General features: G+C 40.4%; 1 protein-coding gene across 1 annotated transcript; it reads right to left on the reverse strand.

Moving 5' to 3' along the window:
* Positions 1-603: 603 nt before the first annotated feature.
* LOC114293261 (protein STRICTOSIDINE SYNTHASE-LIKE 5) lies at positions 604-16,548 on the reverse strand. Its single transcript, XM_028237298.2, has 4 exons — positions 16,131-16,548; positions 7,747-8,054; positions 1,374-1,506; positions 604-1,069 (listed from the first exon to the last, which is right to left on the reverse strand). Exons 1-4 carry the CDS (start codon positions 16,485-16,487, stop codon positions 800-802), a joined length of 1,068 nt encoding a protein of 355 aa, XP_028093099.2. The 5' UTR covers positions 16,488-16,548; the 3' UTR covers positions 604-799.
* Positions 16,549-27,543: the final 10,995 nt, after the last annotated feature.

The following is a 27,543-nucleotide window of genomic DNA, read 5'->3' on the forward strand; positions in this document are numbered from 1 at the left end:
TTGAGAAATAAAAATCAATTGCATGCTACGGTTCAATTTTGTTGATCTTTGGATTTAGTATAAATGTGGTATATATCAAGAATCAAGAAATGGAGGCATTTTACCTTCCAATCTTCGGCAAGTTCCTTTGAAGAGAATTTCAACAAGGACCTGTTGATTAGGTGGAACATTAATGGGGTATTTGGTGCAACTTATGGAGTTGTTTATAATTTTTTTTAAAAAAATCTATATCAGAATATTTAGTGTAATTTTTCTTTTATGAGGCAAAAATAGTTTAAATAAATTGAAAATGATTATTAAGAAGCAATGTGAAATGTGCTTTTAGTTTTTGTTTTCTAGTTATTAAACTAAACATTATAGGCAATACTGTCAAAAAAACTGAAGGTACTAGTTGACTATCTATGTGCACAATTTCTTTCATTTCACAGGAATAAAAGAACATAAATTTGTTATGTTTTGTATTCAAAACTGAGGTTATAAGGTAAAGGAGGAGATATTCTTGCCTAGTGTGCCTTGATGGAATGTTCATTATGTAATCCATCTGATTAGCAAGCATGTATGCATTCACCTAATTTGCAACATCATAAATTTCACGAAGTACAAGACATTTTGTAAAGCTTGAAGTAATCTTATAAAGTACAAAACATACTCCAAAGTACACATGATACCTTGTGTAAGTTGAAACCTAACCATTGCATTTGTTTTGAAGCTTCCATAGTTCCATCTATATTTTATTTCAGCAAAAGAAAATAGTTGGCTCTCATGTTATTTCGGACTTTCTTTTTTTAAAACAAGCTAGCTATATACCATGATATTGAGTCAAATTGAGGCGAATCATGTACGGATATGCTATAGAACCACAATATAAATGGTCTGCAATCTTTACCCCAGTAGTAATAAGTGACAATCCAGAGTCATAATAGTGGGCAATTGGTTTTCCTTCCAAATCAACAGCCAAAAGCCCTCCATTTTTCTTCATATGCGGTCGTCCTATGTACCTCTCTATGATTGTCAAAACTTTTTTGACAAGAGGACATCTCTGTGTTAAATCCCAAGAAAATGTAGTTACCTGCAAAAATTGCATGAACAAGTTGATGCCATTAGTAATAATGTTAACCAAATTCATTCAACATTTAACAACATTACAAAATGATACAAGTTGTACATGAAAAAAAAATTACTTTAGGGGATCAGCAAGAAAAATGACACACTAGTCATTACATATATTACATGACCCATTACTTCTCTTTAATCAAGAAGTATAAAATAAATATGTAGATCATATGTTATTTGTTTTGTTTTAAAAGTTATATTGTCATATATTAGTGTAAAAGGGGATGATTTTTGTAAATAAAATGTACAATTTTCATTACCTTGCCTAATCCAATCCAATATTGGCCTTTTCCATCATATCGTATGTTGTCAGGTATGCCAGGTAAATTATCAATAAATGTATCAACATAGCCCTTTCTTTCACCTTGTATGTAGTACCTTTTACACCTCCTCCTGTAAATTTTAACTTACAAAATGTAAATGAGCATTGCCAATTCAAATAAACTCTTATATTGAATATAGCCTACAAATAATAGAAACAAGCTTGAGCCCAAAATAAGCATGTAGAGATGGAGGATCGAGGAACTTGACTTTGCAACGGAGAACGTAGAGATGGATGTTGGCCACAACAATGGAGATGCTGATCATGAATGGACGATCGTCTCTAGAAAGCAAAGAAAACCTAGAACATCCCCCACCATCTTCATAGCCAACATTCCAAAGCAGCTGCAGGTGGATTCCCTGAAGGGCATTTTTCAAAGATTTGGAAGGGTTGTTCACGCTTCAATTCCGAATAGAAGAACCAAGCGTTTCAACTCAAGATTTGGCTTCATCCGTTACGAGAGACCAGCTTCGGCAGAGGAGGCAGTTCGAAAATTCAAAAGAGCATGGTATAGTGATTATCATCTTATTGTCAAACCTGCAAGATTTGATAGACCACCATATCCCAAGCACTTTCAGGCAGAACAAAAACTAAGATCCAATTTTCATGAAGCTCGTTATTCCAACACATTGAATCTGCCAAGTGTGCAAAATCAAAACAAACTCTCTTATGCAGACATTGTAAAAAGCAATGTTCTAGCTTGTGACCAAGCTAAAAAGGTACAAGTTTCTGAACCTTCTATCAAAGTACACACGACGAAAGCGGGAAATGAATGGCTCTATAGGAGTGTGGTGGTGAAAGCAAGCCTTCCAAATGCAGATCAGTCCATATTGAGCGCCTTCTCTCCTGAGGATGCCAAGAAAATTCAGGTGCATGCTATGGGGGGTAAATCATATGTTCTAATTTTTGAATCCCAAGAAGATATGAGAAACAGAATCCATAAAAACAAGGATTGGTTTAATTCAAGATTTGAGGATGCACAAGAATGGTCTCTTTGGAAACAATCCAATCTTAGCTCAAGAACAGTGTGGATCAACTGCTATGGAGTTCCACTGAATCTCTGGAATTTCAACACATTCAAGAACATAGGAAGAGTTTGGGGTGAAGTGATCATGGTTGATGATTCAACGTTGAAGCATCTATCTTTTGAATGTGGAAAAGTTATGATAGTAACAAATCAGTTCGAGGTTATTAATCACGCCATCACCTTGGTTTGTAAGCATGAAGAACATGTTATCCGTGTTGCAGAGGAACAGATTATGAGCATTCATACGTCAAAGGCTGCTGGAGAATTCTCTGGTAAAGAAGATGATGACGTGTTTATCCCAGTGGATGTGGACAATGTGCACCCAATACGCGTCGAACAGCATGGCACCAAATTTTCAAACGGAAAGGAATTGATCTCCCAAGCCAGAATTCTAACAGGCGAGAGACAACCCTCATTGAATAGGGAACGGGGATATCAGAGCACGCCTACTGTTAGCAGCCATGCCGTTAAGGAAGCTGATAAGTCTTCTCGTTCAAATTTTATGGAGTTGGGCTAAACCTCTATTTGCAAATATAAACAGGTAGTTTCTAGCCCAATTAACCCTTTGCTCCCTTTAAGCCCATCCTCTCCAATCTCATCAACCCCATCTGTTTCTAACCCACAGCCTCATTATAACCAATTGAACTCTTCAAATAAGGCCGGCCCATCACATACAAAAATGATCCATCAGGAGGACCCTATCCATGTTCAATCCCTTGCTATCTCCCAAACCCACATACATGCTCCTCTAGTCATCCTTAATTCCCAATCTCCCCTCCTCTGTCCTCACCTCCGTAGCCATCATTCTCCATCCCCCCATCCTCATCCTATTCCATCTCATCCAGATCCTATTGTGAATTCCTCTCTGTCAATCGTCCCAGACTCATTTCTTTCCGAATCTGATTCTCTCGAACCAGCACCCAGAGCATCTGATAACCAATGGATTGATTCAGTCGTTGGAACCTCTAAACCGCTAGTGGGCCTATCCAAAAGAAAGAGTAAAAGGAAATTTCTGCAGCATGTGCTTGGTAATGTATCAGCTAACAAGTTCATCAGAAGAGGGGGCAGGAAAAAAGGCGGAAAAGCTGCATCATTCCGATCAGCTGCAGCAGCAATTTCGCTATCAATTTCTTCGGAGGCCATTGCTAATCGAAATCGCATTATCCTTAACGAAGCCCAGGCAGTGTGGGGAATTGGGAAGCTCCTTGGACTGAAAAGTAATGAAGAAGATGATGAGGTCGTTAGTTAGCTCAAAGAGCTCCATGACCAGAATGAGCTTCAGAATAATGAAGCAGAAGGTGAGAGGATTTAACTCTTTACTCATTCGGCCTATCCATGGATTTTTAATATTGTTTCCCATGAAGATTATCTCTTGGAATATAAGGGGCTTAGGGAAAAGGGAGAAAAGAAGAGGAGTTAGAAATCTTATCTCTCAGCAAAAAGTCGACATTCTGCTCCTTCAAGAAACAAAGGTAGCAATAATCACCAATCAACTCATCCACTCTATTTGGCCCCACAATGATCCGGGTTTTTCAGCAGTGAAGGCTGAGGGATCTTCGGGCAGTATTATTAGCGTCTGGGATAAATCAGTATTCTCAGTTTGTGAATGCATTCAGAGACCGAACTTCATACTTCTAAAAGGTACGATCTCTCCGAACTTTGATTGTATTTTGATTAATATTTATGCTCCTAATGAAGCCAGTGCAAGGAAAATTCTCTGGGATGAATTATTAAGCCTTAGAGCTAGTTATGATTTACCATGGTGTATTGGGGGAGACTTTAATGAAATTATTAGAATTAGGGAAAGAAAAGGCTGTCTAACAATCTTTGCTAGTATGAAACAACTCAGTGACATGGTGGCCAATCTGGAGCTTAGAGACCTACCCCTGCAAGGAAGATCTTTCACTTGGTCAAATAATCAAGAGGCTGACAGATCGAGCAGATTAGATAGGTTTCTCCTTCACTCACAATGGCTGGACAGACTCGATTTTAAACAATGGGGTCTTCAATGATTATTATCCGATCATTGTCCAATTCTCCTCATGGTGGATAATAGAGATTGGGGACCAAAGCCGTTCAGGTTCCTCAATGCCTGGACCTCCCATCCAAAATTCCTAAATGTTGTCAAATGTGCATAGAATCAGAGTGTGCTGGCTGGGTTGGGCACAGAATTTTCATGAAGTTCAAGGAAGTGAAATCAGCTCTCAAACAATGGAATATAGAGGAGTTTGGTGATCAGAATGAAAAATTAATTTCCATTGGTAATCAATTACACACGCTGGATCTCCTTCAAGAGACCCGTTCTTTATCTGAGGAGGAGTCAACCAACAAGAGGAAGCTGAAATTTGAATTCTAGAAAACTTCAAGGCTGATTGAGAGCATTTGGTTGCAAAAATCAAGGCAAGTGTGGTTCAAGAATGGAGATAAAAACACCAAATATTTCCATATGATTGCAAGCACAAGGCAGAGAAAAAATTCAATTGGCAATCTATTCATCAATGGAACATATTTAGAAGATCCGGAGCAGATAAAAAGAGCAGTTAGGTCTCATTTTCAAAAAATTTTCTCCGAAAAATGGCCTTCAAGACCCACATTTTCAGAACCTTTTCAGCGCTCACTTTCTGATTTGATGCATCTCTGTTGGAACAACCTTTTTCTGAAATTGAGATTCTGGATGCAATAAATCAATGTGAAGGAAATAAGGCTCCTGGTCCTGATGGCTTCAATATGAAATTCATCAAAAAATGCTGGGCCTTCATAAAAGCAGATCTTTGTCTCTTTTTCAATGAATTCCATCTTAACAGCAGGATTAAGAAAGGCCTGAATTCTACCTTCTTAACACTGATTCCAAAAATTCCAAACCCATCTTCTTTATCTGATTACAGACCCATCAGTTTGTTAGGCTGTATTTATAAGGTTCTAGCCAAGGTCTTATCAAGTAGATTGAAATCTGTTTTGCCAAAATTGATAGATGAAACTCAATCAGCTTTTGTAAAAAGGAGGCAAATATTGGATGGTATTCTCATTGCCAATGAAGTTGTTGATTTGTGGAAGCGCAATTCTTCAGGAGGGCTTCTTCTCAAATTGGATTTTCAGAAGGCTTTTGATAGTGTCAATTGGAACGTTCTTTTTCATATTCTTCAAAATTTCGATTTTGGTGAAAAGTGGATCTCATGGATTAAGGAATGTGTTTCTTCCCCTCATATTTCTGTATTGGTGAATGGATCCCCTTCTTAAGAATTTCCTCCTCAGAGAGGCTTAAGGCAAGGTGACCCTCTCTCCCCCTTTCTCTTTAATCTTGTGGTTGAAGGGCTAAATATTCTCATCCAAAGAGCCAAAAATCTCAATCTTATCAAGGGAGTGGATATCAGTGGCTCGGGGTTGAACCTTTCACATCTGCAATTCGCAGATGATACTCTTTTGTTCTGCAATCCAGATTGGGATGAGATAATAATCTGAAAAGAATTCTCAGTTGCTTCAAGTTAATTTCCGGACTGAAAATTAATTACCAAAAGTCTGTAATTTGTGGAGTTGGGGTTAACAGGGACTTCACCTCTCAAGTAGCTGAATTCTTCAACTGCAGGGTGAGTTCGCTACCAATCAATTATCTTGGAATGTCTCTAGGGGCCAACCCAAAAAGAGTGTCTACTTGGGAGCCTATCATAAACAAAGTGAAGAAAAGACTAGCCTCATGGAAGAGGAGGTATCTTTCTCTTGGAGGGCGAATCACTTTGATTAAATCTGTACTTTCTTCACTTCCAATCTATTATATGTCCCTTTTCAAAATTCCTACCCAAGTGGCAAACTTAATTGATAAATATCAGAGATCCTTTTTATGGGGGGATAGTGATGTCAAAAGGAAATTGCATCTACTCAACTGGGAGGCATGCTCTGTTAGCAAACACTTTGGAGGTTTGGGCTTCAGAAAGACTAAGGAAGGCAATGATACTCTCCTATGCAAATGGTGGTGGAGATTCGCCACCGAAAAAAGTTCCTTGTGGAGGAAAGTTCTTTGTGCCAAAAACAATGTGAATGAAGATTGTTGGTTACCAAATGGCTCAAGCTTTAGATTTTCATCTGCAGTGTGGAAAAGTATCTCATCTATGGAAAGGTATGGATCTAAAGCAATTGCATTATTTTTGGAAAATATTCAGTTCAAGCTAGGGGATGGTAAAAGAATTAAATTTTGGTTTGATGCATGGGTCTCATGTACTTCTTTGTCCAACCTTTATCCTAGACTTTTCTCTCTAGCTACAAGCAAAGATTCATTCGTCCACCAGTATTTGTATCAGGCTGCGGATAATCAAACTCATTGGAATATCTCATACAGGAGAACCTTGAGAGCTTGGGAAGATGAGTTGCATCTTGAGCTGATCAGTAGATTGCCACAACCTCTCAGCATTAATAACAATTGTGTGGATCATCTGTTATGGACTCCTTTCCCATTAGGCTCCTTTACAGTTAAATCTCTTTATGAAATTTTTAAAAATTCTCTTCGTTTAATCCCTTTTTCGATTATGAAGATGTGGAAATCAGCAGCCCCTCCCAAAATTAAAGCTTTTGGTTGGCTTGTTTGGTGGAATCGAATCGCATCTTCGGATCTCCTTGCTCGCAGGCTCATTATCCCCGCAATCAATCACTGTGCATTCTGCGGTATTGATAACGAATCTGCTTTGCATTTGCTCTTGCATGGTAATTTCGCTTGGAAGGTTTGGGCTGAAATTATTTGTTGGTGGGGCTCCCAATGGGTCTCCCTAGTTCCTTACAAGACTTGCTTTTATGGTGGTATGGTCAAAAGTACGAAAACCTGGGTAAACTCATCTGGGAAGTAATTCCATTGGCTGTGGTTTGGAGTTTATGGATTGCAAGAAACAACATGGTTTTCAACTCTAAAGTTCCTGCTTGGGGAAATATTGCGGATAGTATTAAGATCAAAGTGGCCACATGGGTGAAGTTTTCTAGTCATTTGCCTAATCACACAATCCATGATTTCATGCACTGTTTGGATGGATTGAAGGGCCATAAATTGTAGTTTCCAGCAGGATGTAGTCCTTTGTTGTTTTATTCTTTCATTTCCAGTTTTGGTTGAGGTCTCATCAACCTTTGTATCGGTCTTGGCTTGCATATGATTGGGCTCAATTATAGGTGCCAACCTAGTTGGGATGTATTTTTGAGCTATGATGCAATTCAGTCAAGTCCTTCTTTTCTATCTATTTATCAATAATATTCTTTTTTTGCTGATCAAAAAAAAAAACAATTTGTGAGGGGAAAAGCAAGAGCATACATTCGGGTTTCACAGAAAATCACAAAACTTTGATCGGGCGAGACTGCTACTCCATTAGCAAAGTAGATGTCACGAACCAACACTTTGGTTTGTTTTGTTGATGGATCATAGCTCATAAGTCTACCATAAGGTTGACCTTGCGAAATTTCCTGTGTCATTTCATTTAAACTGTATTTTTCTGATGCATCTGTGAAATAGAGCATACCGGCATCTGTGATATCAACACCATCTGTTAGCTTGAATTTCACACCCTCAGCCTCATCTGTTAGCAGGTCAATCGCACCATCTGAAGTTACTTTTAACAAGCCCTACACCCATAAAATTCTCTGTTAAACAAAATACACGATATATGTACTTACGTTGGTCTTGCTTGGTTTGTGTTTGAGAAAAAAAATTTAATTTTTTTTAAAAAAAACTGAAAACTAGTTTGCTAAAAATAAATATAAAAAATATAATTTTAAATTTTAAAAAATTATTTATGACCTCTTAAAAGATAAAATTATATAAAAATAATAAGTATTTTTTAATTTTTTATTTCTTTCACTAAATTAATTTTTAATTTTGTTAAAAAAAAATTCTTAAAACCAAATCAAACATCACTATTGTGTATGAGAAGCAACAGAATATTATAAAGTCAACTTGAGTCCTATGTGAAACAGATAACAATTTGTACATCATCGTGTGCATCATCTCAATATTATGTACACATAAGCTAGAGAGACTCTGATTTTTTGTAATTATCTCTTAATCCCAATTTTGAGATTTACTTTAACTAGTCTATCACCCGTATGGATTGTATTTATAATTATCTACATATGTAAATTGTGATTTTTAAATATTTTTTTAATGTCTTTTTTTTTCATTTTTTATATTATATTAAAGTTTAATATTTTGACAATAATCATATGTGTTGGACTTTTCAAAGAATTAAATGTCTTTTTTTATTATTATATTATATTAAAGTTTAATATTTTGATAATAATCATATGTGTTAAACTTTTCAAAAAAACAAATTTATGCTTGCTCTTAATGCATTAAAATGTTATTATGAGGGATAATAATCATATGTGTTGGGACTTTTCAAGAAATTCATATGTGTTGAATTTCAAAGAATTTTTTTTATATTTGTTCTTAATGATTAAAGTGTTATTATGATGGTAAGACTTAGGAGTTGAGAAAAGTTAATAAATACTAAGATTTTTTTTTTTTAGATCAAGAAATTTAAATTGAAAAATTAAAACTCCCACAAGGCTTGAAATTAAAATTTTCATTTTATTTAATATGCAGTATAGATGAAAGAACCTAAATTATTAAGTAGTTGCATTTTAAACGCTATAGAAAGAGGTGACACACAAAATTTAAATCCAAGACTTTCTGTTCCATTAAAAATACTATTATCACTATTTTGGTAAGCCGATTAAAAATCAACTTTTGACTTTTTAATTTTTTAATTTTTTTAGATCACATTATTTCTTTACTTTTTTTTATACCATTTATCAAAAAAAATTAAAAAATTAACTTTTAACCTATTTTTTTTAAAAAATATATATTATAATAATACTAATTTCTTTATTATTTGTTTAGTTACTCGTTATGAAAACAATAATGGTCGAAGGTCACAATTTTTTTTTTTTTTTTTGATCGGCAAAAATAAAATCTTTATTGATGAAACATACATAGTGCAGTATTACATCAATAAAGAGGAGCTTGGTGCTAAAAAAGCACCAAGCGCCAGCTGGTGAGGAACCAACAAGAGAGAGCAAGAAAAAGAAGCAAGCTAGAAGATAGACTAAACTAAAAAGGAACTAAGACCCAACTGATATACACAGCTGGTATGAGCCAAACCAGTGACCAAACAACAATAGCAGAGTACCCCATAGCAAAATAGTGTCCACCCAGATCAGCATACCCCATAGCCAAGCAGCATAAACCCACTACCTATGCACCAAAGCAGAATACCAAAATACAAACAACACAGAGCTTCAGCCTTTCCATCTGCATCCTTCTCAGTCCAACCCAAACCAGATTCAAGGTGAATTAGCCCCCAGGAACACACTCCACTGCACAGACCAAGAACACACTCCTCTGCACAGACCTAGAGCACACTGCAATTCTGAACCACCCTCCTCTGTACAGACCAAGAAAGCAGTCCTCTGTACATATTGAATGAATCTCCTCTGAATCATCCACCCCTGCTAATTCTGAGAGCATACCATGGCCTGCAACAAGCTGAATACCTCACTGAATGAAGACAGAGTTCAGACCAAGGCCCAGCAGATAAATTCAGACTACACCTCTTGCCACCAGCAGACTATGCTAAACTGAGCAGAACCAAGGCCATCCCAAGACAGATGCATCCCAGCACATCAAATTCATCACAACACTGCTTCAGGAACAAACAACTTACAGCAGCCCAATTTAACTCATAATACACCAACTTAAATCAAACAGATCAGAAACCTACTGAACACATAGCCATCTCCCAGCAGATCAGAATAAGCACATAGCATACCAGGACTCATTCACAGAACAACAGAATGCAGTTTAAACCAGCACTTATGCAAAACCTTTTTTCAGTAGAGCAAACAAAACAACCCACAGAGCTTTACTATGCCATCACTTAACTACACACAATAACAGACTTGACTCAGATTGTATATAATGTCATGCACCGAATAATTAATCCCCTTTAAAGATGAGGAAGCCCACAACGCTACTCTCACCTTTATTAGCTCTGCCAAAGCAGTCCAATCCGGTTGCACCTTGTTAAATACACAGTCGTTTCTGCTTCTCCACACTGACCACATTACTGCTACCGGCAGTGTTTTCCAGACTGTTAGCATCTTCTTCTTCATTTTTATATCTGGCCATGACAGCAATAAACCCTCCACTGATCCAGGGCTAACCCATTTGTAATTACACCAGTTCACCAAGTTGGCCCACAATTTCCAAGTGAAATGGCAGTGAATAAACACATGATTAACAGTCTCCACCTCAGATTTACAAAACACACAGAGAGAAGAAACATTTGGGCTCAACACTCCAACTTTTTGCAAAAATTCATAACACTTTACCCTTCCTCTCCACGCTAACCAACTCAAGAATTGAGCTTTGGGAGGGGCTAAATTGATCCAAATACACCTAGTTACTGTAATATCTACCCCTTGACTTGCTTCCATCCACTTCCACACTGATGCCACAGTGAACTCTTCAGACGGGTGAGCTACCCAAGAACAAGAATCTACCATCTCTTCATTGATCTTAGGCGCATTTTGCAGGAAATCATTTAGTTTCTGCACTTCCTCCTCTTCCCATGCTAGGAGGGGACGTCTGAAGACCAGATTCCAATCTGAATCTGACACTCTTCTATGTACAAAATCGACCAGCTTTCCATCTTTTTCAACTGATAATGAGAATAATCTGGGAAAAGACACACTCAGATTTTGATTGTGGCACCACTTATCAGACCAAAAATGTAACCTTCTGCCGTTTCCAACAACTAGCCTGAAATCTTGCCAAAAAAATTCTCGCAGAGCTGTGTTAACTTCAGCCACTGATGTTATGCCTCTCCACGTATACGACAGTCCCACTGAACTAATGAATAAGGGGCACCACCTGCCACCTACACCGCCATACTTACTACAAATCACTTTTTTCCACAAGGCTGCCTCCTCATTTCCATACCTCCACCACCATTTAACTAGCAAACACTCATTAACCTGGCTTAGGTTTGTTACCCCTAGCCCACCCTTGTTTTTACTTACGCATATCTCTTTCCAGCTAATTAGGTGCAGTTTCCTCCTAGTTTTCGACCCTCCCCAAAGAAAGTTAGCTTGAATTTTGTGGAGTACTTTTGCAATGCCCACCGGCAACTTGAAGATGGATAAGAAATAAACTGGCAAGCTTGTCAAAACGGACTTGATCAACGTTAATCTCCCAGCGAACGATAGATACCTCCTCTTCCAAAAAGCTAACTTGCTCTTAAACTTGTCTATTACAGGTTTCCAAGCAGCCTTTCTCCTTGGATTTGTTCCTAATGGCAACCCCAGATAACTCATTGGCAACTTTTGACTTAGGCAATTTAGTTTCTTTGCGAAGACCTGAACAATATCATCCTGAACGCCTACCCCACACACCTTGCTTTTGTGGAAATTTATTTTGAGCCCAGACATCACCTCAAAGCACCTTAGAATTCTTTTCACGGCTATAACTTCCTCCCACTCAGCTTCACAAAAAATGATGGTGTCATCGGCAAACTGCAAATGCATAATTTTCAACTCAGTTGGACCTGCAGATACTCCTCTTATCAATCCCACTTCCTTAGCTCTTTCCAAGAGAATGTTCAAACCCTCCGCTACAATATTAAAAAGGAACGGAGAAAGCGGATCTCCTTGCCTAAGGCCTTTCATGGGGGAAAACTCAGAAGTAGGTGACCCATTAACTAGCACTGAAATTCGAGTTGTGGATATGCAGGTCTTCATCCACCCCACCCATTTCTCTCCAAACCCGAAATTTTTCATCATCGAGTACAAGAACTCCCAATTTACGGAGTCATATGCTTTTTCAAAATCCAACTTTAAGATGAGCCCTTTCTTCTTCGACCTTTTCCACCAATCCACCACTTCATTGGCAATCAGAACCCCATCTATAATATGTCTACCTCTCAAAAAAGCAGTTTGCACTTCACTAATAATCTTGGGCATCACTCTCCTAAGCCTTTTTGACAAGATTTTAGCGACAATTTTGTATATGGAGCTAATCAAACTTATGGGCCTATAATCTCCCAACCCCACAGGGTTTTCCTTCTTAGGAATCAAAGTAATGAATGAGCTATTTATTCCTTTAGCTAGCTTCCCGTTAGCATGAAACTCCTTCATCAATTGCACAAACTCACCTTTCATGATGGTCCAACACTTTTGAATACATTGTAGATTAAAGCCATCTGGCCCCGGCGCTTTATTCCCATCACAACCTTTTATTGCTTCCCAGATTTCATCTTCCAAAAATTCTGCCTCTAATAGCTCAGCTGAGTCAGTTGAATTGATTGAGACAAAAAAACCTGACAGCTTTGGTCTATTCTTCCATTCCTCATTGAAAAGGAGCTTGAAATGCCTTACCACTGCCCGTTTAATCATCCCAGGCTCATCCTGAATCACCCCATTCACATTGACTGAGTCTAGCAAGTTTTTCCTCTGCCTTTTGGTTGCCATTAAATGGAAAAATCTGGTATTTCTATCCCCGTTTTCAGCCCATACCCTTCTAGATTTTTGAAGCCACAGCCAATCCTTCTTCTTACTAAGATCCCAAACTAATTTCCTAATTTCTACCCTTCTTTTTAACTCAGCATCCAGTAAATTCCTTTCTTCAGCTATCAGATCCCACTCGTGCAGTTCCTCCTCAGCTTTTTTCAGATTCTCCTCAATGTTGCCAAAGACTTCACTATTCCACCTCTTCAGATGGACTTTCAGATGACCCAGCTTTTTCAAAAATTTGAAACTAGCCCAACCACTTACCTAGTATCCTTCCCAACAGTTCTTCACTTCTACTTTGAATTTGGGATGCAAACACCATGCATTTATAAATCGAAACGGTTTTGGGCCCCAATCCCTCTCATCCTCCATAAGAAGTATGGGACAGTGATCAGAGATACACCTAGGCAGTCCCCATTGTTTAAACTTGAACTCTTCCAGCCACCTGGGATCGATTAAGAATCTATCTATTCTACTCCATCTATTCCCATCCATCGCATTACACCAAGTAAACTGCCTACCTAGCATTTGCATATCTACCAGCTCCAATTTATCAATAAAATCATTAAAATCCTTCATCCCTCTTTCCCTTCTAGAGCACCCTTTCCTTTCACTCCTAAATCTGATTTCATTGAAGTCACCTCCTATGCACCAAGGGCTTAGGTAGGACTGATTCAGTGTTGCTAGGGCCTCCCAAAGTTTCCTTCTTTTGATTACATCATTAGGTGCATACACATTAATAATAGTACAATTAAAAGTATGATGGGCCATACCTGCTAAAATCACGAAGCTCCTAGCACTACAGCACTCCTTGAGCTCAAAAATCTGTGGATTCCACAAGCATAGCAACCCACCTGCACTTCCATCTGCACCCACCTCCATGTACTCCAGCTCCTCCCACGGCCATAAGGACTTCACAAAATTATCATCTACTGAGCTTCTCTTAGTTTCCTGAATCAGAAGGACGTCTGCCTTCCTCACCCGAACTAGACTCTTTACTTTTGATCTCTTCTCGGGTCTTCGCAAACCCCTAATGTTCCATGATAATAAAATCATATAGAAATTACACATCTCCTGTAAAACTCCACCTTTTAGTCCTTCCAGACTTACGGCACTACAGCTTTCCCTTTCACTCTCTCCTTGTCCTTCGCTTCGAGTTCAGCCAACTTGCCCATCACCTCAGACTCCTTACCTTCAAAATCCAATCCCAGAATTTTCCCAACTTCCATGGTAGCTTGGGCTTCACTTAATAATTTGTTTCTCCTCCTGGTGTTGAGACTTTGCTCTACTGACATTGATATAGCAGCTGCAGCTGCTCTGAAGATAGCTCCTTTCTTGAAACATTTGCTGCGCATCGCCTCTTTGTGCTTGATCTGTTTTTTGTTCGGTTTTGACCTATTACGCAGATTAGCACCATCCAGATTACATCTATCTACCATAGCTTGGGTGGGCTTACCTTTCCTTGGTGGGTTAGCTTTGACTGATGCTCTTAGCTTATCTTCTTGTTAAGCACTGGATCTAAGCTGAGTTTGGGCTACACAATCACTGAGATTTGAATAATCCATGGTGGGCCTATTCTTCTGGACCCCATCCTGCAGCCCATCCAGCACCACCTCTATATTTAGTTTAGGCCTTAAGCCCTCTGGCCCACTGAGGCTTCTGATAAACCCAGGGGTACAAACATGGCCTTCCATAATTTGAATTTCATTTCTTGAAGTTGCCGTGCTCACCGACCTATCCTCCAGACTACCTCCTCTGACTTTTTGATTTCCCATGCCGTCCTCTGTTTCCTTTACGGCTGAGATAGATAGGCACTCATTACCTTCAACTCTTTCCCCTGCATCGCAGTCCACCATAACCTGTTCCTCCTTCCTTCTGTGTTCATCTTCATGTTCTTCCTTGTCTGCCTCACCATTTTTCGACAATTGATCCACTTCATCCTGAGCCATAGGACCAGTGACCTCATTTTCCAAGTAAGAACTACAGCAATGGCACGGCTCACCTGCTGTTGGGATCTCCTCACACACTCTAACTGGGAATATGTTTCCATTACATTCAACATGGATCACCGTATTGATGAACTCCATTGTGGAAGTAATCACACGCACCTTACCCCACTTAAAAGAACTTTGCGTAGTAATGGCATCATCAAATTGAACAACTTCACCCCACAGCTTGCCAATGTCTGTAAATGTACTGACACTCCACAAATTTGGTGGTACACCTGTACATGTTAGCCACACACACCTATCCTATTCTATATACTTGCCTTTGTCCCAATCTGTAGTAGAATCACACCATTCTAGCATCCACTCTTGTAACTTGGTTGTAGCCTCCTTTTTATGTTGCTGGGACTTAAAAGTTAGCAGTGCTATCCTTCCTCCTCCTTCTCTGACTCTTACTTCCTCCATACCTCTTTTATCCACCTCCTTTTTAAATTCATCGAAGGAAAAAAATGATTTCAACTTTACAATTACACTGTCATAAAGCCATCCATTTCTGACTTCGAATGCCTGTACAACCACCTTCATCTTCTCATTTCTGCCACCACTCTGAACGACTTCTGCAAATGATCTTCGACCTGAAACATCCATCCTTCTATGCCCAAAACTCCTCTGTGGACGCTGCGTCATCGGACCATCTCCTCTGTTGGTCATTGTATGCTGCTTGAACTCCCCTTTTTTGAACTCTGCTTTCTTTACTTTCAGGGCCTTGTTGTCGCACCATAGGCCATCAACCTTCATCACCGCCATTTCAGCAGCCACCTTACAATCATACCTCACAAAACCAAACCTCGACCCCGTCGATTTCCGTCTTTTGGACGGGATAAAAGCGTCCTTTACAACACCAAAGTTATTAAACAACGTGTACAAACCCTTCGGAGTCATTGAGCTTGGGATGTCATCCACAAAGAGAGTATACACTCCATAATCCACCGATCTACTGTATTGGTTTGCAACTCGTCTTCTTCTTATCACCGGATTCCATCCTCCATCCTCCATACTCTTTTTTGACACACAATCCGAAGGTCACAATTTTTATGATTCAAATGGCATGAAATTGCCAAAACGATTATGAAGAACAACAACTAAAAAACTCATAATTTAGATATTGATTCCAATGATCTATGCCAACCTTATTTGCGTCAGCAATGATAACATCATTGTGGTGTCCAAGAACGAGCCCCAGAGGTCGACCACTTGTCTTCACCCAGTTTTCGACCACCGAGTCAGCCACAGATTCATTCACCGTGACTCGCTTGATCCACCCATCCGAACAACCAGTGTAAATAAGTCCTGAGTTTGGATCGTAAGCAAGGTCTTCGGGTCCAAACAACTGCCCGACTTCGACCATCTCTGCACCCTGAAGCACATGCGAGTTGTGCATAGGAGCTGGGTCGAACGAGTCGAGTTGGTAGAAAAGCACTACAGCTATTACAGGTATCAGAACAATGGCCGATAGTAGAAGGACATGAGGCCTTGATTCGGACATTGCTGCTGTGCCAAAATGACGGAGGTAGGTTGTGGAACAAGGATGGTTATGAAACTCTTCACCACCCTTAACTACTCCTATTTATATAGTATTTATAGTATTTATGTAGTATTTTAAATACAAATTGTTACATGTAATTTTACTTTTTGAAATATTTAGGGTTGGTTTGACAAGTGTAAAAGAAGTCAAAAAATTAAAAAGTTATCAAAAAAAATTAAAAAGTTATCACTATTTATTAAAAAAAATATAAAAAAAACTAATAAATAAATATTAAAATATAAATCAAAAAGTTTGGCCCATCAATGTCCGACGTCAAGCCAGGCGCAGGGAAGGGCAAAAAAAAAATTACACGTGTACATTCACTAAGTTAGATGGTAAAGTTGGACTCGTGGGGGCCATCATAGGTCCCGTTTTGATAATTCGAACCGTGCAATATGTAGAACTCGTCTAATAGTATATGTTTATAAAACTCATGTCTATCAGACATCGCTAACTATATGATCAAATTCGTTTTATATAACAATTGGATAGTGTTATAGTTAACAGTTGACAAAAAAAACTAACACGATCAGATAGTTATCGATATCCAATCAACATGATTTTTTATAAGCATATAGTACTCGACGAGTTCTACACATTGAACGGTTCTGATTGGAAAAATGGAACCCGTGGTGAACAACACCGTCTGATCAAAACCCAAAAATGAGACAATTTTTTCCCATGTATTCACCGAGCCAACTGACTGTCAATCCATACGGTGTATTAGACTATCTTCTCCTACACACTTATTTATATAATTTTTTAATACATATTTTTTTCATAAAAAGTCAAAAAGTTAACACAAACATCCATATTTTTTTCCTTAACTTTTTAGTCTAAAAAGATAAAAAATACATTTATTTAAGACACCCCAAACAATCACTTAATTTTATAATAAATATTTCATTTTATTAATAAATTGCACCCTTCAATCTAAAAATAGACTGGAGGCACGCCTATCTCATATTAGAAATAGACTGGAGGCACGCCTATCTCATATTAGATAATGTCGTGTTAGTATTGTCGATATCGGGTGCGACTAGTTATTTATGCAAATTAAAAATCCATCACAGTTCATTTTAGTGGTTTCAAATTTTAATTTGTATGTGATTGTCAAATCTAGATGTTGATTTATAAAATTAAAAAATTAAAAAAAAAATTGTCAAACTTACCGCTGTCTAACATTAGATTGAACCATTCTTATTTTTCTTCTTCTTCTTCTTCTTCACTATATATTAATAGTGGTTAGCTTGTTAGTTGCTATAGGATAAGGACAACACAAAAAGTATTAAACTTTTTTTTTCTTAAAATTTGAACCCACAATCTTACATTACAAAATGAGATTACACAATTAAAAAGTAAAATTCTTGAATATAAATGATTCGGTTCAATTAATATTTAGATATATCAAACTGAGTCATTTAATTTTTGTATGAGTAAATTTCCGACCACACTGCCAACTTAGTTTTCAGCTAGAGAGCACTGGCAGAATAGATGGCGCCTGATTGACCTGCAATAGAAATGAGAAATTTCCGACGGTAGTTCGTCCACCCGGGGCACTCCGATGATCAAGTTAGTTATCTCTCAAAGATAGATAAAGTGCTAAACTCACTATTCTGAATATAAATTGCTTCCCTTAGACCCATGTGGGTGCCTTTCTTTTTATAGTCAACACACTCCTAGTTCCAATAGAAGCCTAGCTTTAATAGACTTCAGCTCAGTACTTATCTTGGACTCTTCAATAGATAAAGATAAACTTTCTAAGAGTTTATCCTTATCCAGGTTGAGCTCCTTTCTCATTCTAGGGCTCTTGTCCCTTATCCGTTTATCCCGAACTCCGATATCTTCGGAAGTAACCTCGGCCTAGCCGAGATCACCTCGGCGTCATGACCAGGACACGTGGCACCTCGACTGACATGTCGGCGTCACCTTGACCACGTGTTGGTGCTTAGAAAACATATCTCCACAACTGCCCCCTAGGTTCTATTACCTCGGCATCTTGAAGTGATGGAACCTATATCGTTATATCGTATAGCATGTCGGCTATCTCGCGATATTATCCATTTACCGAGGTCATAATATGCCGGCTCAATATGACCAAGAACTTACAATCTACTTTCAAACAAAATTTTTTGACCAAGTCTGTTCAAGTTCCTCAGCTGAGATCATCCTCCAAGCCGAGGTTCTACTCCGTTTAAATTAAGAATTCTAAGAGCTTCAACATGTTTATGAGTTGTCACGCATGACTACCCAACCGTTTTTGCCACGCGTCTTTCTCTCTTTGGGTCATACCCGACACGCGCCATTAAGTCGAATTGCTTTCGCGTGCGCCGTCTGACATATACGTCGTTTTAGGTACATTAATTGCCTTTTTGCCGCCGTTTCGAGTTTAGACAAAACTTCATTTCTTCTTTCCGTCTCTTCACTTTACACCACCGTTTCTGAAGCTTTTTATCTCTCTAACTTTTTCTCCTAAGTCTACCATTGTCGCTCCCGCGAAGCTTTCTGCAATTACTTCCGTTCACTTCCCTCCAGCGAGGATTTTTGCTACATTCTTCAAGTTACTGCCATCGTCTGATCTCGGCGACTCTAATTTTCCCTTGTAAGTCACTGTTCCTTCGTTTCGATTTTTATTCTTTCTCAAGCTGTTATATCTGTATACTGTAATTGCAATGTTGTTCACATTTGTCTTTTTGAATCCAATCATGTATTCTGAACCGTTTTTTTAATATACACATAATACCCACATACTTGTTCATTTTGCCACTGTTCTTGGCCTTGCACCCTTGCACACACTTTGTCACAGTATTCTTGATGATTCGCCCCTATTCTTGATTCTGAATCATTGCTCTTGTTTCTGTTTGTCGTGTTTTTTCCAGATTCTTGCCTCCAATCTTCGTTTCCATAGATCTAGGTTTGGGATTTGTTTATAGAACCCACAAATTTTAAGAAGAACTGAAACGATCCCCACAAATTCTTACCCCAGCTCACTTTTAGGTTTTTGCCGAGGTCTCTATAAACTCTACAAAATACCTTCTTTCTGAAATCCAACTCCTTCAAGTTAAGCCGACGTTATGGTTATGTGGAAGCATAGGGTAGACACCCCGACTAAGTTAGAACACTTTAGGCGGGAGTTTGACATCCCGACCGACGTTCATCTGAGGTTGGCTGGGGAGGATGACTCTATCATGCCCACAACTGATTCTATGCCCTTCCCTGTTGTAGCTTTTATTGAGTGCGAACTTAGGTTCCCACTCAACATCCTTTTTCGTGAGATACTCCATTACTATAAGTTGAACCCGATGCAGCTCGCCATCAATTCCTACCGAGTCATCAATGGAATAATAGCTTTAGCCAAACAAGAGAATGCTAGGGTTACCTTAGCCAACATCCAATACTGCTACACCATGTGTGGCCTTAAATTAGAGAAAGGTTATATTTACTACCTCAAGTCGAGGTCCACAGAGTATAAAATCGTCGCTGACTTCCCAGACTCCAACAAGGGAGCCGGGGATGATTACTTCATTATCTCGGGGAACTGGGAGTTCGCTCCAGATGAGGACCTCCACCTGCACCCTCTTCCTCGAACAGTTTTTGTAGAGTGTAATGGTAAGGGCCTAGTGTTTATACTTACTTGTTTTTAAAATCTTCAATACTTTGTTTGTTCTAATGTCTGTTTTTCTTGCAGCTCTTCCCCAACCAGAAAAAGGCTTTCGCAAGTCCTTTTTCGACAGCAAGGGTTTGAAGAAGCTATTGGATTTGCCAGTCCACAAGCGCAGAGCCCCTTTGGTACTCAACTTTATCCCGACCTATAAGTCGGTACTCCCCGACGTCCCAAAGAGGAGGAAAAGCCATTCTCCCCCTTCTGCCACAACTCCTCTAACAGCATCCTCATCTCGGCTAGATCAAGGGTCAACCTCAGATCCAGCTGAGCAGCCATCCACCTCAGATCCACAATTGATCCCACCATCTCAATGCCGACGACAACGTCGAACTGTTTTTGCTGCCGAGATGGGCCGCTACAAAACAGTTGCTAAAGACCTCTTGGCTGACATTCCATCCACCGTAGACGCCCAACCAGCGCAGTCCCAGCCTTTACCAAAGTCAAAGCCAAAAAGAATAAAGGCTCAGCCAAAGGCAACGGTGACTCAGATTGATACTGAGGACACATTGCCAATTTCAAAATTAGTTGAGAGTGATAAGTCCCATTCTGCTGCCGAGAAGAGGGCCGCCGAGGCCCAACCCTCCGAATCCATTAGATCAAAGACGCCAAGGTCATCTTCTGCGACCACCTCTGGGCCATTAAAACATGACTCCCCTTGGGCCCCGCCAATTACGATTGACGACAATCCGGTTAAGGCTGGTGATAGCGCCAACAACATTGAGGTCGGCGTTGCCCTTTCCACTGCCTTATTGTGGCCCGAAGATCTTAATTGTAATTAAGAGGGAAAAATATGGTCTGGATTGGGCCATAGTAATACCAGACAAATTGTGGGCCGAACACATTTGGGCCGTGGTATCCCGGGTCCACCCAGAAGTGATTTTTGCTCGGCAATGGCAAGGGCATGTGGAACCGAGCTACTTCACCTTGTCGGCACGGAGGCCGGTCAAGTAAGGGTTCCACGGTTTATGCGTTGCGCGGTTGGAAAGCACGCATCCATAGCTCGGCGTGAAGGCTCATGCTTGAAGCTTGGCAGGAAGGACTTTGGTTGACCGATATGACTAATCTCAAGCTTGGCTTCGCCGGAATGCAGTCGAGCATGGCTGGAAAGGAGCTCAGTTATTGGGGACACCTAGGCATGAATCGCAGCATGGCCGTTGACAGCCGAGATGCTACAGCCCGGCTGCCGAGCTCCCAATACAGTGGGCTGGTAGTCGGGTTAGGTGATGTTCAGCAAGATTTATGCTGACGGATGGGATAGCAGCACCACGTGTCGAGAGACGAATGTGAGTAGATTTGGGGGCGCAGAAGGTACATAAGCAAATCTGCGCCCCCCATGCTGTGGCAAATGAACATTTGGTAAGAGAAACACCAACACCTTCCTCTCTCTCCCTCTCTATTCCCGTGTGTGTCTAACTTGATCGTCGGAGGGGTTTTCTGGCCACACACCGCCGGGTAGCTCACTGCCATTGTGGTCGCAGGTGATCGGACAGAAACGGAGCTTGGAAGAAAGGAATACGGGCTTGCCTGAATATTTGCTCCCTGTACAATTGGCGCCATCTGTGGGAAGGAGCTCAGTAGCTCAAGCGAACCAGAGATTAGCCCGGTCGAGTGGCCAAGTCCTTTTTGCTACCCCGGTTTCTACTAAGGTTGGGACAAACTAAAGATTTGCTCGATCTAAATGATTTTTGGGATCGAATGAAGATCTGGAGCCCGGTCCGCCCCAGATCTTCATTGTTCATCAGGGAAATTGAAAAACAGCGAAGAAACTAAGGGGCATAGAAGGTTTTGGATGGGGGAGGCCCTAAAACCTACGGATTTGGTGCTATAAAGAAAAAAATATATATGAAATGAAAATAGTAATAACAAGGGCTGGGGGACTTACCAATGAAAGGCAGAGGCTCCTTCTTTGAACGCGAGTTCAGGGATGGCGGGAGAGAAAGGGCAAGAGCTTAGAGACGCTTGAAATGGAGGAATGTCAGTGAGAATGAATCAAAGAGGGAGGGGGCATGTTTATTGAGGAAGAAAAACCGCCCAAATTCAAATTTCAGGGGACGGCTGGGTTGGCTGCTCGAGGACCAATGGAAGATTGACACGTGACCCCATTAATGGCAGCGTCAGAGTTGAAGAGACAGAAAGGTCAGACGAAGCGTCGACCGAGCAAGACAAGAAACCGAGCGCGGAAATTAGCCTGGTTTGCCTCTTGCAAATTATGAACCAAGGAAGAGTTTATCCCGGTCGGAACAGGTAATCCCAGTCACGCTGGTGCGGACGGAATTAAGGGGCAATTGAGAGGGAAAAATATGGTCTGGATTGGGCCATGGTAATACTAGGCAAATTGTGGGCCGAACACATTTGGGCCGGGGTATCCCGGGTCCACCCAGAAGTGATTTTTGCTCGGCAATGGCAAGGGCATGTGGAACCGAGCTACTTCACATTGTCGGCACGGAGGCCGATCAAGTAAGGGTTCCACGGTTTATGCGTTGCGTGGTTGGAAAGCACGCATCCATAGCTCGGCGTGAAGGCTCATGCCTGAAGCTCGGCAGGAAGGACTGTGGTTGACCGGTATGACTAATCTCAAGCTTGGTTTCGCCGGAATACAGTCGAGCATGGCTGGAAAGGAGCTCGGTTATTGGGGGCACCTAGGCATGAATCGCAGCATGGCCGTTGACAGCCGAGATGCTACAGCCCGGCTGCCGAGCTCCCAATACAGTGGGCTGGCAGTCGGGTTAGGTGATGTTCAGCAAAATTTGTGCTGACGGATGGGATAGCAGCACCACGTGTCGAGAGACGAATGTAAGTAGATTTGGGGCGCAGAAGGTATATAAGCAAATCTGCGCCCCCCATGTTGTGCCAAATGAACATTTGGTAAGAGAAACACCAACACCCTCCTCTCTCTCCCTCTCTATCCCCGTGTGTGTCTAACTTAATCGTCGGAGGGGTTTTCCGGCTACACACCACCGGGTAGCTCACCGACGTTGTGGTCGCAGGTGATCGGACAGAAACGGAGCTTGGAAGAAAGGAATACGGGCTTGCCTGAATATTTGCTCCCCGTACAGTAATGCTCAGATGAGCGAATACGAAAATTTTGCTCTGATGCTGTAGCATTCCGTTCAAGTAAGTTCTATATACTTGATATTTTCCTCTCTTTCTTTTTTACGCTTAGAAAATTTTCTAATAACTTCTGCTTTGTCCATTTTTCTTCAGGCGATCCAGCACGCCCACTCCTTCTCAATGCAATCCTTTGAGACAAGGAAGGAGTTGGCCGACAAGACTAGAGAGGTTTCTAGTCTACAGAAGGCCAGCAAAAGGGTTGAGGCAAAAATGAAAACCTTGGCAGACCAGGCCGAGGCTGCTGTTAAAGCCAAAGACGTGGCCGAGGAAAAGGTAGATGCTGCTGATGCCATAAATAAGGTTCTTGAGGCTCAGAAAAAAGAGGCCGAAGAAAAGACGACCAAGGCCCAGAAAGAACTCCAAGATGCCTTGACCACCAAAGAGGCCGAAATCAAGGCCGCCGATGAGAAGGCATACAATGAGGGGGTGGTCGATGTCACGGCGAACTACAAGAAACAGGTGAAGTAAGCATGCAACAAGGGTTTCACCCTTGGTTGGATGACTGTACTAAAAAAGCTTGAAGTCACCGAGGACTCCTCCCTCAGGAATACCGACGTCCTCGCGTTGCCATTCCCCCTAACTCCAAGCCAATCCGACGACAATTCTGAGTCTGAGGAGGAAGCTTTGGTAAGGAAGTCAAAGGAAGCCGCTAGGGCCAAGTCCCCTACTCCAAATGAGCAAGTCCTGGACTTGACTCAGGATGAGGAGGGTGAGGAGGTTCCCAAAGATACTACTCCTGAGAAGGCATCATCGGACGCGCCCGTAGCCAACAAGAGCCTCGACCAAACCCTTCAAGAAATAGATGCCGAGCTCGCGACTGAGAAGGCCGCTGAGATGTCTTCTCAGCAGTCTTCTGAACTCCAGACCCAACCTCCTCAAGATGCTGAAGAGTCTTAGTTTTGATGTTTTTCTTCGAAACAATGTAAGCTTTCTATGTGGCCGACATTCTATCTTTTGACTGTAAATACAACTTCCTCTTTTGAATGCTTGTGTGTTTGTCTTCTTTATACTGTCCTGTATGATTCTATACTTAGAATAATTTGGATGTTTTCAATGTACACCTTAACTGTGTAATCTTCTCGGGGTGAAACACCTCGGTTTATACCCACCAACGGTTTACATTGGCAAGTACATAAGTACTTATTTTAATACAACCTTTAACTTGTAAATTTTTTCACAAATTTCAACAAGTGTTCAGTTTAACTTCAACTTGTAAATTTTTCTCAAATTTCAACAAGTGTTAAACATGATCTCGGTTTAACTTCAAATTGTAAATTTTCCACAAATTTCAACAAGTGTTAAACATGATCTCGGCTTAACTTCAACTTGTAAATTTTTTTTAAATTTCAACAAGTGTTAAACATGATCGTGGTTTAACTTCAACTTGTAAATTTTTCTCAAATTTCAATAAGTGTTAAACATGATCTCAGTTTAACTTTAACTTGTAAATTTTTCACAAATTTCAACAAGTGTTAAACATGATCTCGGTTTAACTTCAACCTGTAAATTTTTTTCAAATTTCAACAAGTGTTAAGCATGATATCGGTTTAACTTCGACTTGTAAATTTTTTCACAAATTTCAACAAGTGTTAAACATGATCTCGGTTTAACTTCAACTTGTAAATTTTTCTCAAATTTCAACAAGTGTTAAACATGATCTCGGTTTAACTTCGACTTGTAAATTTTTCTCAAATTTCAACAAGTGTTAAACATAATCTCGGTTTAACTTCAACTTGTAAATTTTTCAAAAATTTCAACAAGTGTTAAACATGATCTCGGTTTAACTTCAACTTGTAAATTTTTCTCAAATTTCAACAAGTGTTAAACATGATCTCGGTTTAACTTCTTTTTCTCAAATTTCAACAAGTGTTAAACATGATCTCGGTTTAACTTCAACTTGTAAATTTTCCACAAATTTTAACAAGTGTTAAACATGAGCTCGGTTTAACTTCAACTTGTAAATTTTTCTCAAATTTCAACAAGTGTTAAATATAATCTCGGTTTAACTTCAACTTGTAAATTTTTCACAAATTTCAACGAGTGTTAAACATGATCTCGGTCTAACTTCAACTTGTAAATTTTTTACAAATTTCAACAAGTGTTAGACTGATTTTATCTTGTATATTCTACATTGTCAGGAACTATTTTCCAACTTTCTGCCCCCTAATGTGAACTTAAGTTCCACTTGGGTTCTCATTATGCATGTATTCTAGAAACATCCTCAACTATCTTATCAATCACAAGTGTGAAAAATCAAGCTAAAACTTTATTTATTACTTCGGCTAATAATAAAGAACAAGAAAATTTAATGATAAAAAAATTTAAGATTGCAAGTATTCTAGGTCCTTGGCAACTCTTTGCCCTCATTATCTTCAAGCCGATATGCCCCATTGCCCAATACCGAGATGATTCTATAAGGTCCCTCCCAATTTGGGCCAAGCTTGCCCTCTCTGGGACCCTTCTTGTTGCCGACGACTTTTCTCAAGACGAGGTCACCGATTTGAAACTCCCTTAGGTTGACCTTCTTATTATAAGCCCTAGCAAGCTGCTATTGGTATGTCGCCAGCTGAATTGCAGCTCTCTCCCTTCTTTCTTCTAGCAGATCCAGATCTCGGGCTAATAATATATCATTAGTCCCGTTCTCTACTCCCTGGGTTCTGATCCCTGGGATGCTGACTTCCAGATGAATGACTGCTTCTGTGCCATAAACCATGGCAAATGGGGATTCCCCAGTCGATCTTTTCGGCGTAGTTCGATATGTCCAGAGTACACTTGGCAATTCATCCACCCATTTTCTTTTTGCTGTTTGCTGCCTCTTCATAATCCCATCCAAGATGACTTTGTTGGATGCTTCTGCTTGTCCATTACTTTGAGGAAAGCTTGGGGTGGAAAAGTAATTCTTGATTTTGAACTTTGCACAAAAGCTCTTGATTAGCTTACTGTCAAACTGTGTTCCATTGTCTGTAACTAGTGCTCTTGGGATCCCAAACCTGGTGATGATATTTTTCCATATAAAGTTCTTCACATCCACGTCTTGGATCTTGGCAAGGGGTTCAGCTTCTATCTACTTGGTGAAGTAATCTGTTGCTACCAGCAGGTACTTCCTTTGCCCAGCTGCTTGGTGCAGTTTTCCAACAAGATCCATGCCCCATTGGGCGAACGGCCAAGGTCTGGATACTGGGTTCAGGTCTGCTACTGGTTGGTGTATCAGTGGTGCAAACCTTTGGCACTTTTCACACTTCTTGACATAGGCTTCTGCATCTTTCTGCATGTAGGGCCACCAATACCCTTGGGTAATAGCCCTATAGGCAAGTGATCTGCCCCCTGCGTGGCTTCCACATATTCCTTCATGTATTTCGTATAAAAAATCTTCAACTTGTAAATGATGTACACACCTCAAAAGGGGTCCAGTGAAGGATCTTCTGTAGAGATGTCCCTCTGCTGTCAGACTGAATCTTGCCGACTTCAATTTGATCTTGTGTGCCTCTTTGTGATCATCTGGCAGTTTTCCTTCTTTCAGGAATGCTATTATTGCGTCCATCCAGCTTGGTCCCATGTCCACACACATTGCTTCACGCTCTGTGGTCAGTGGTTCGATGCTCGGGTCCGATAAGTAGTCGACCATTATCGTCCTTGCCTTTCCAGGTTGTATTGCACTAGCCAGGTTGGCCAGGGCATCGGCGTGACTGTTATCATCTTGATTAACCTGCTATAGTCGGCAATTCTAGAACAAGGCCACCAACCTGCCTATTTTATTTGCATATGCCGACATACGTTCATCTCGGGTTACGAACTCGCCTGTTGTCTAGTTGACTATAAGCTGAGAGTCACAGAAGACTATCACCTCATCTACTTTTATTGCTGCTGCCAGTTTCAGTCTTGCAATCAGTGCTTCATACTCTGCTTCATTGTTTGAGGCCTTGAACCCCAAACGAATGGATTGTTCTAGTATCTGTCCATCTGGAGATTCCAATACTACTCCTGCCCTTGCTCCTTGTTGGTTTGAACTCCCATCAACAAACAGTCGAAAGGAGTCACCGATGTAAATGTTATAGGGCCTGAGTTTTTCTTCCTTCCTTTGTTCTGTTGCCTTCGGCTGGGCTCCGCTTTGCTTGCTTGGACATCATTCACCTCGGCTCAATGGAGCTCGATGTACGATGGCTCCTGGAGTGAATTCGGCCACAAAGTCGGTCAAGACTTGGCCTTTGATTGCTGTTCTGGGTCTGTATTCCAAGTCATACT

This window comes from Camellia sinensis, chromosome 4, assembly GCF_055761805.1.
Source record: "Camellia sinensis isolate YWXY chromosome 4, ASM5576180v1, whole genome shotgun sequence".
NCBI classification, from domain to species: domain Eukaryota; kingdom Viridiplantae; phylum Streptophyta; class Magnoliopsida; order Ericales; family Theaceae; genus Camellia; species Camellia sinensis.

Coding starts and splice junctions, on each gene's coding strand:
- LOC114293261 (XM_028237298.2), bottom strand. CDS start 16,487: ATGTCCGAATCAAGGCCTCATGTCCTTCTACTATCGGCCATTGTTCTG. Junction 1,507..7,746: donor ATTTTCTGTGAAACCCGAAT/GTATGCTCTTGC, acceptor TAAAATTTACAG/GAGGAGGTGTAAAAGGTACT. Junction 1,070..1,373: donor ATTGGATTGGATTAGGCAAG/GTAATGAAAATT, acceptor CAATTTTTGCAG/GTAACTACATTTTCTTGGGA.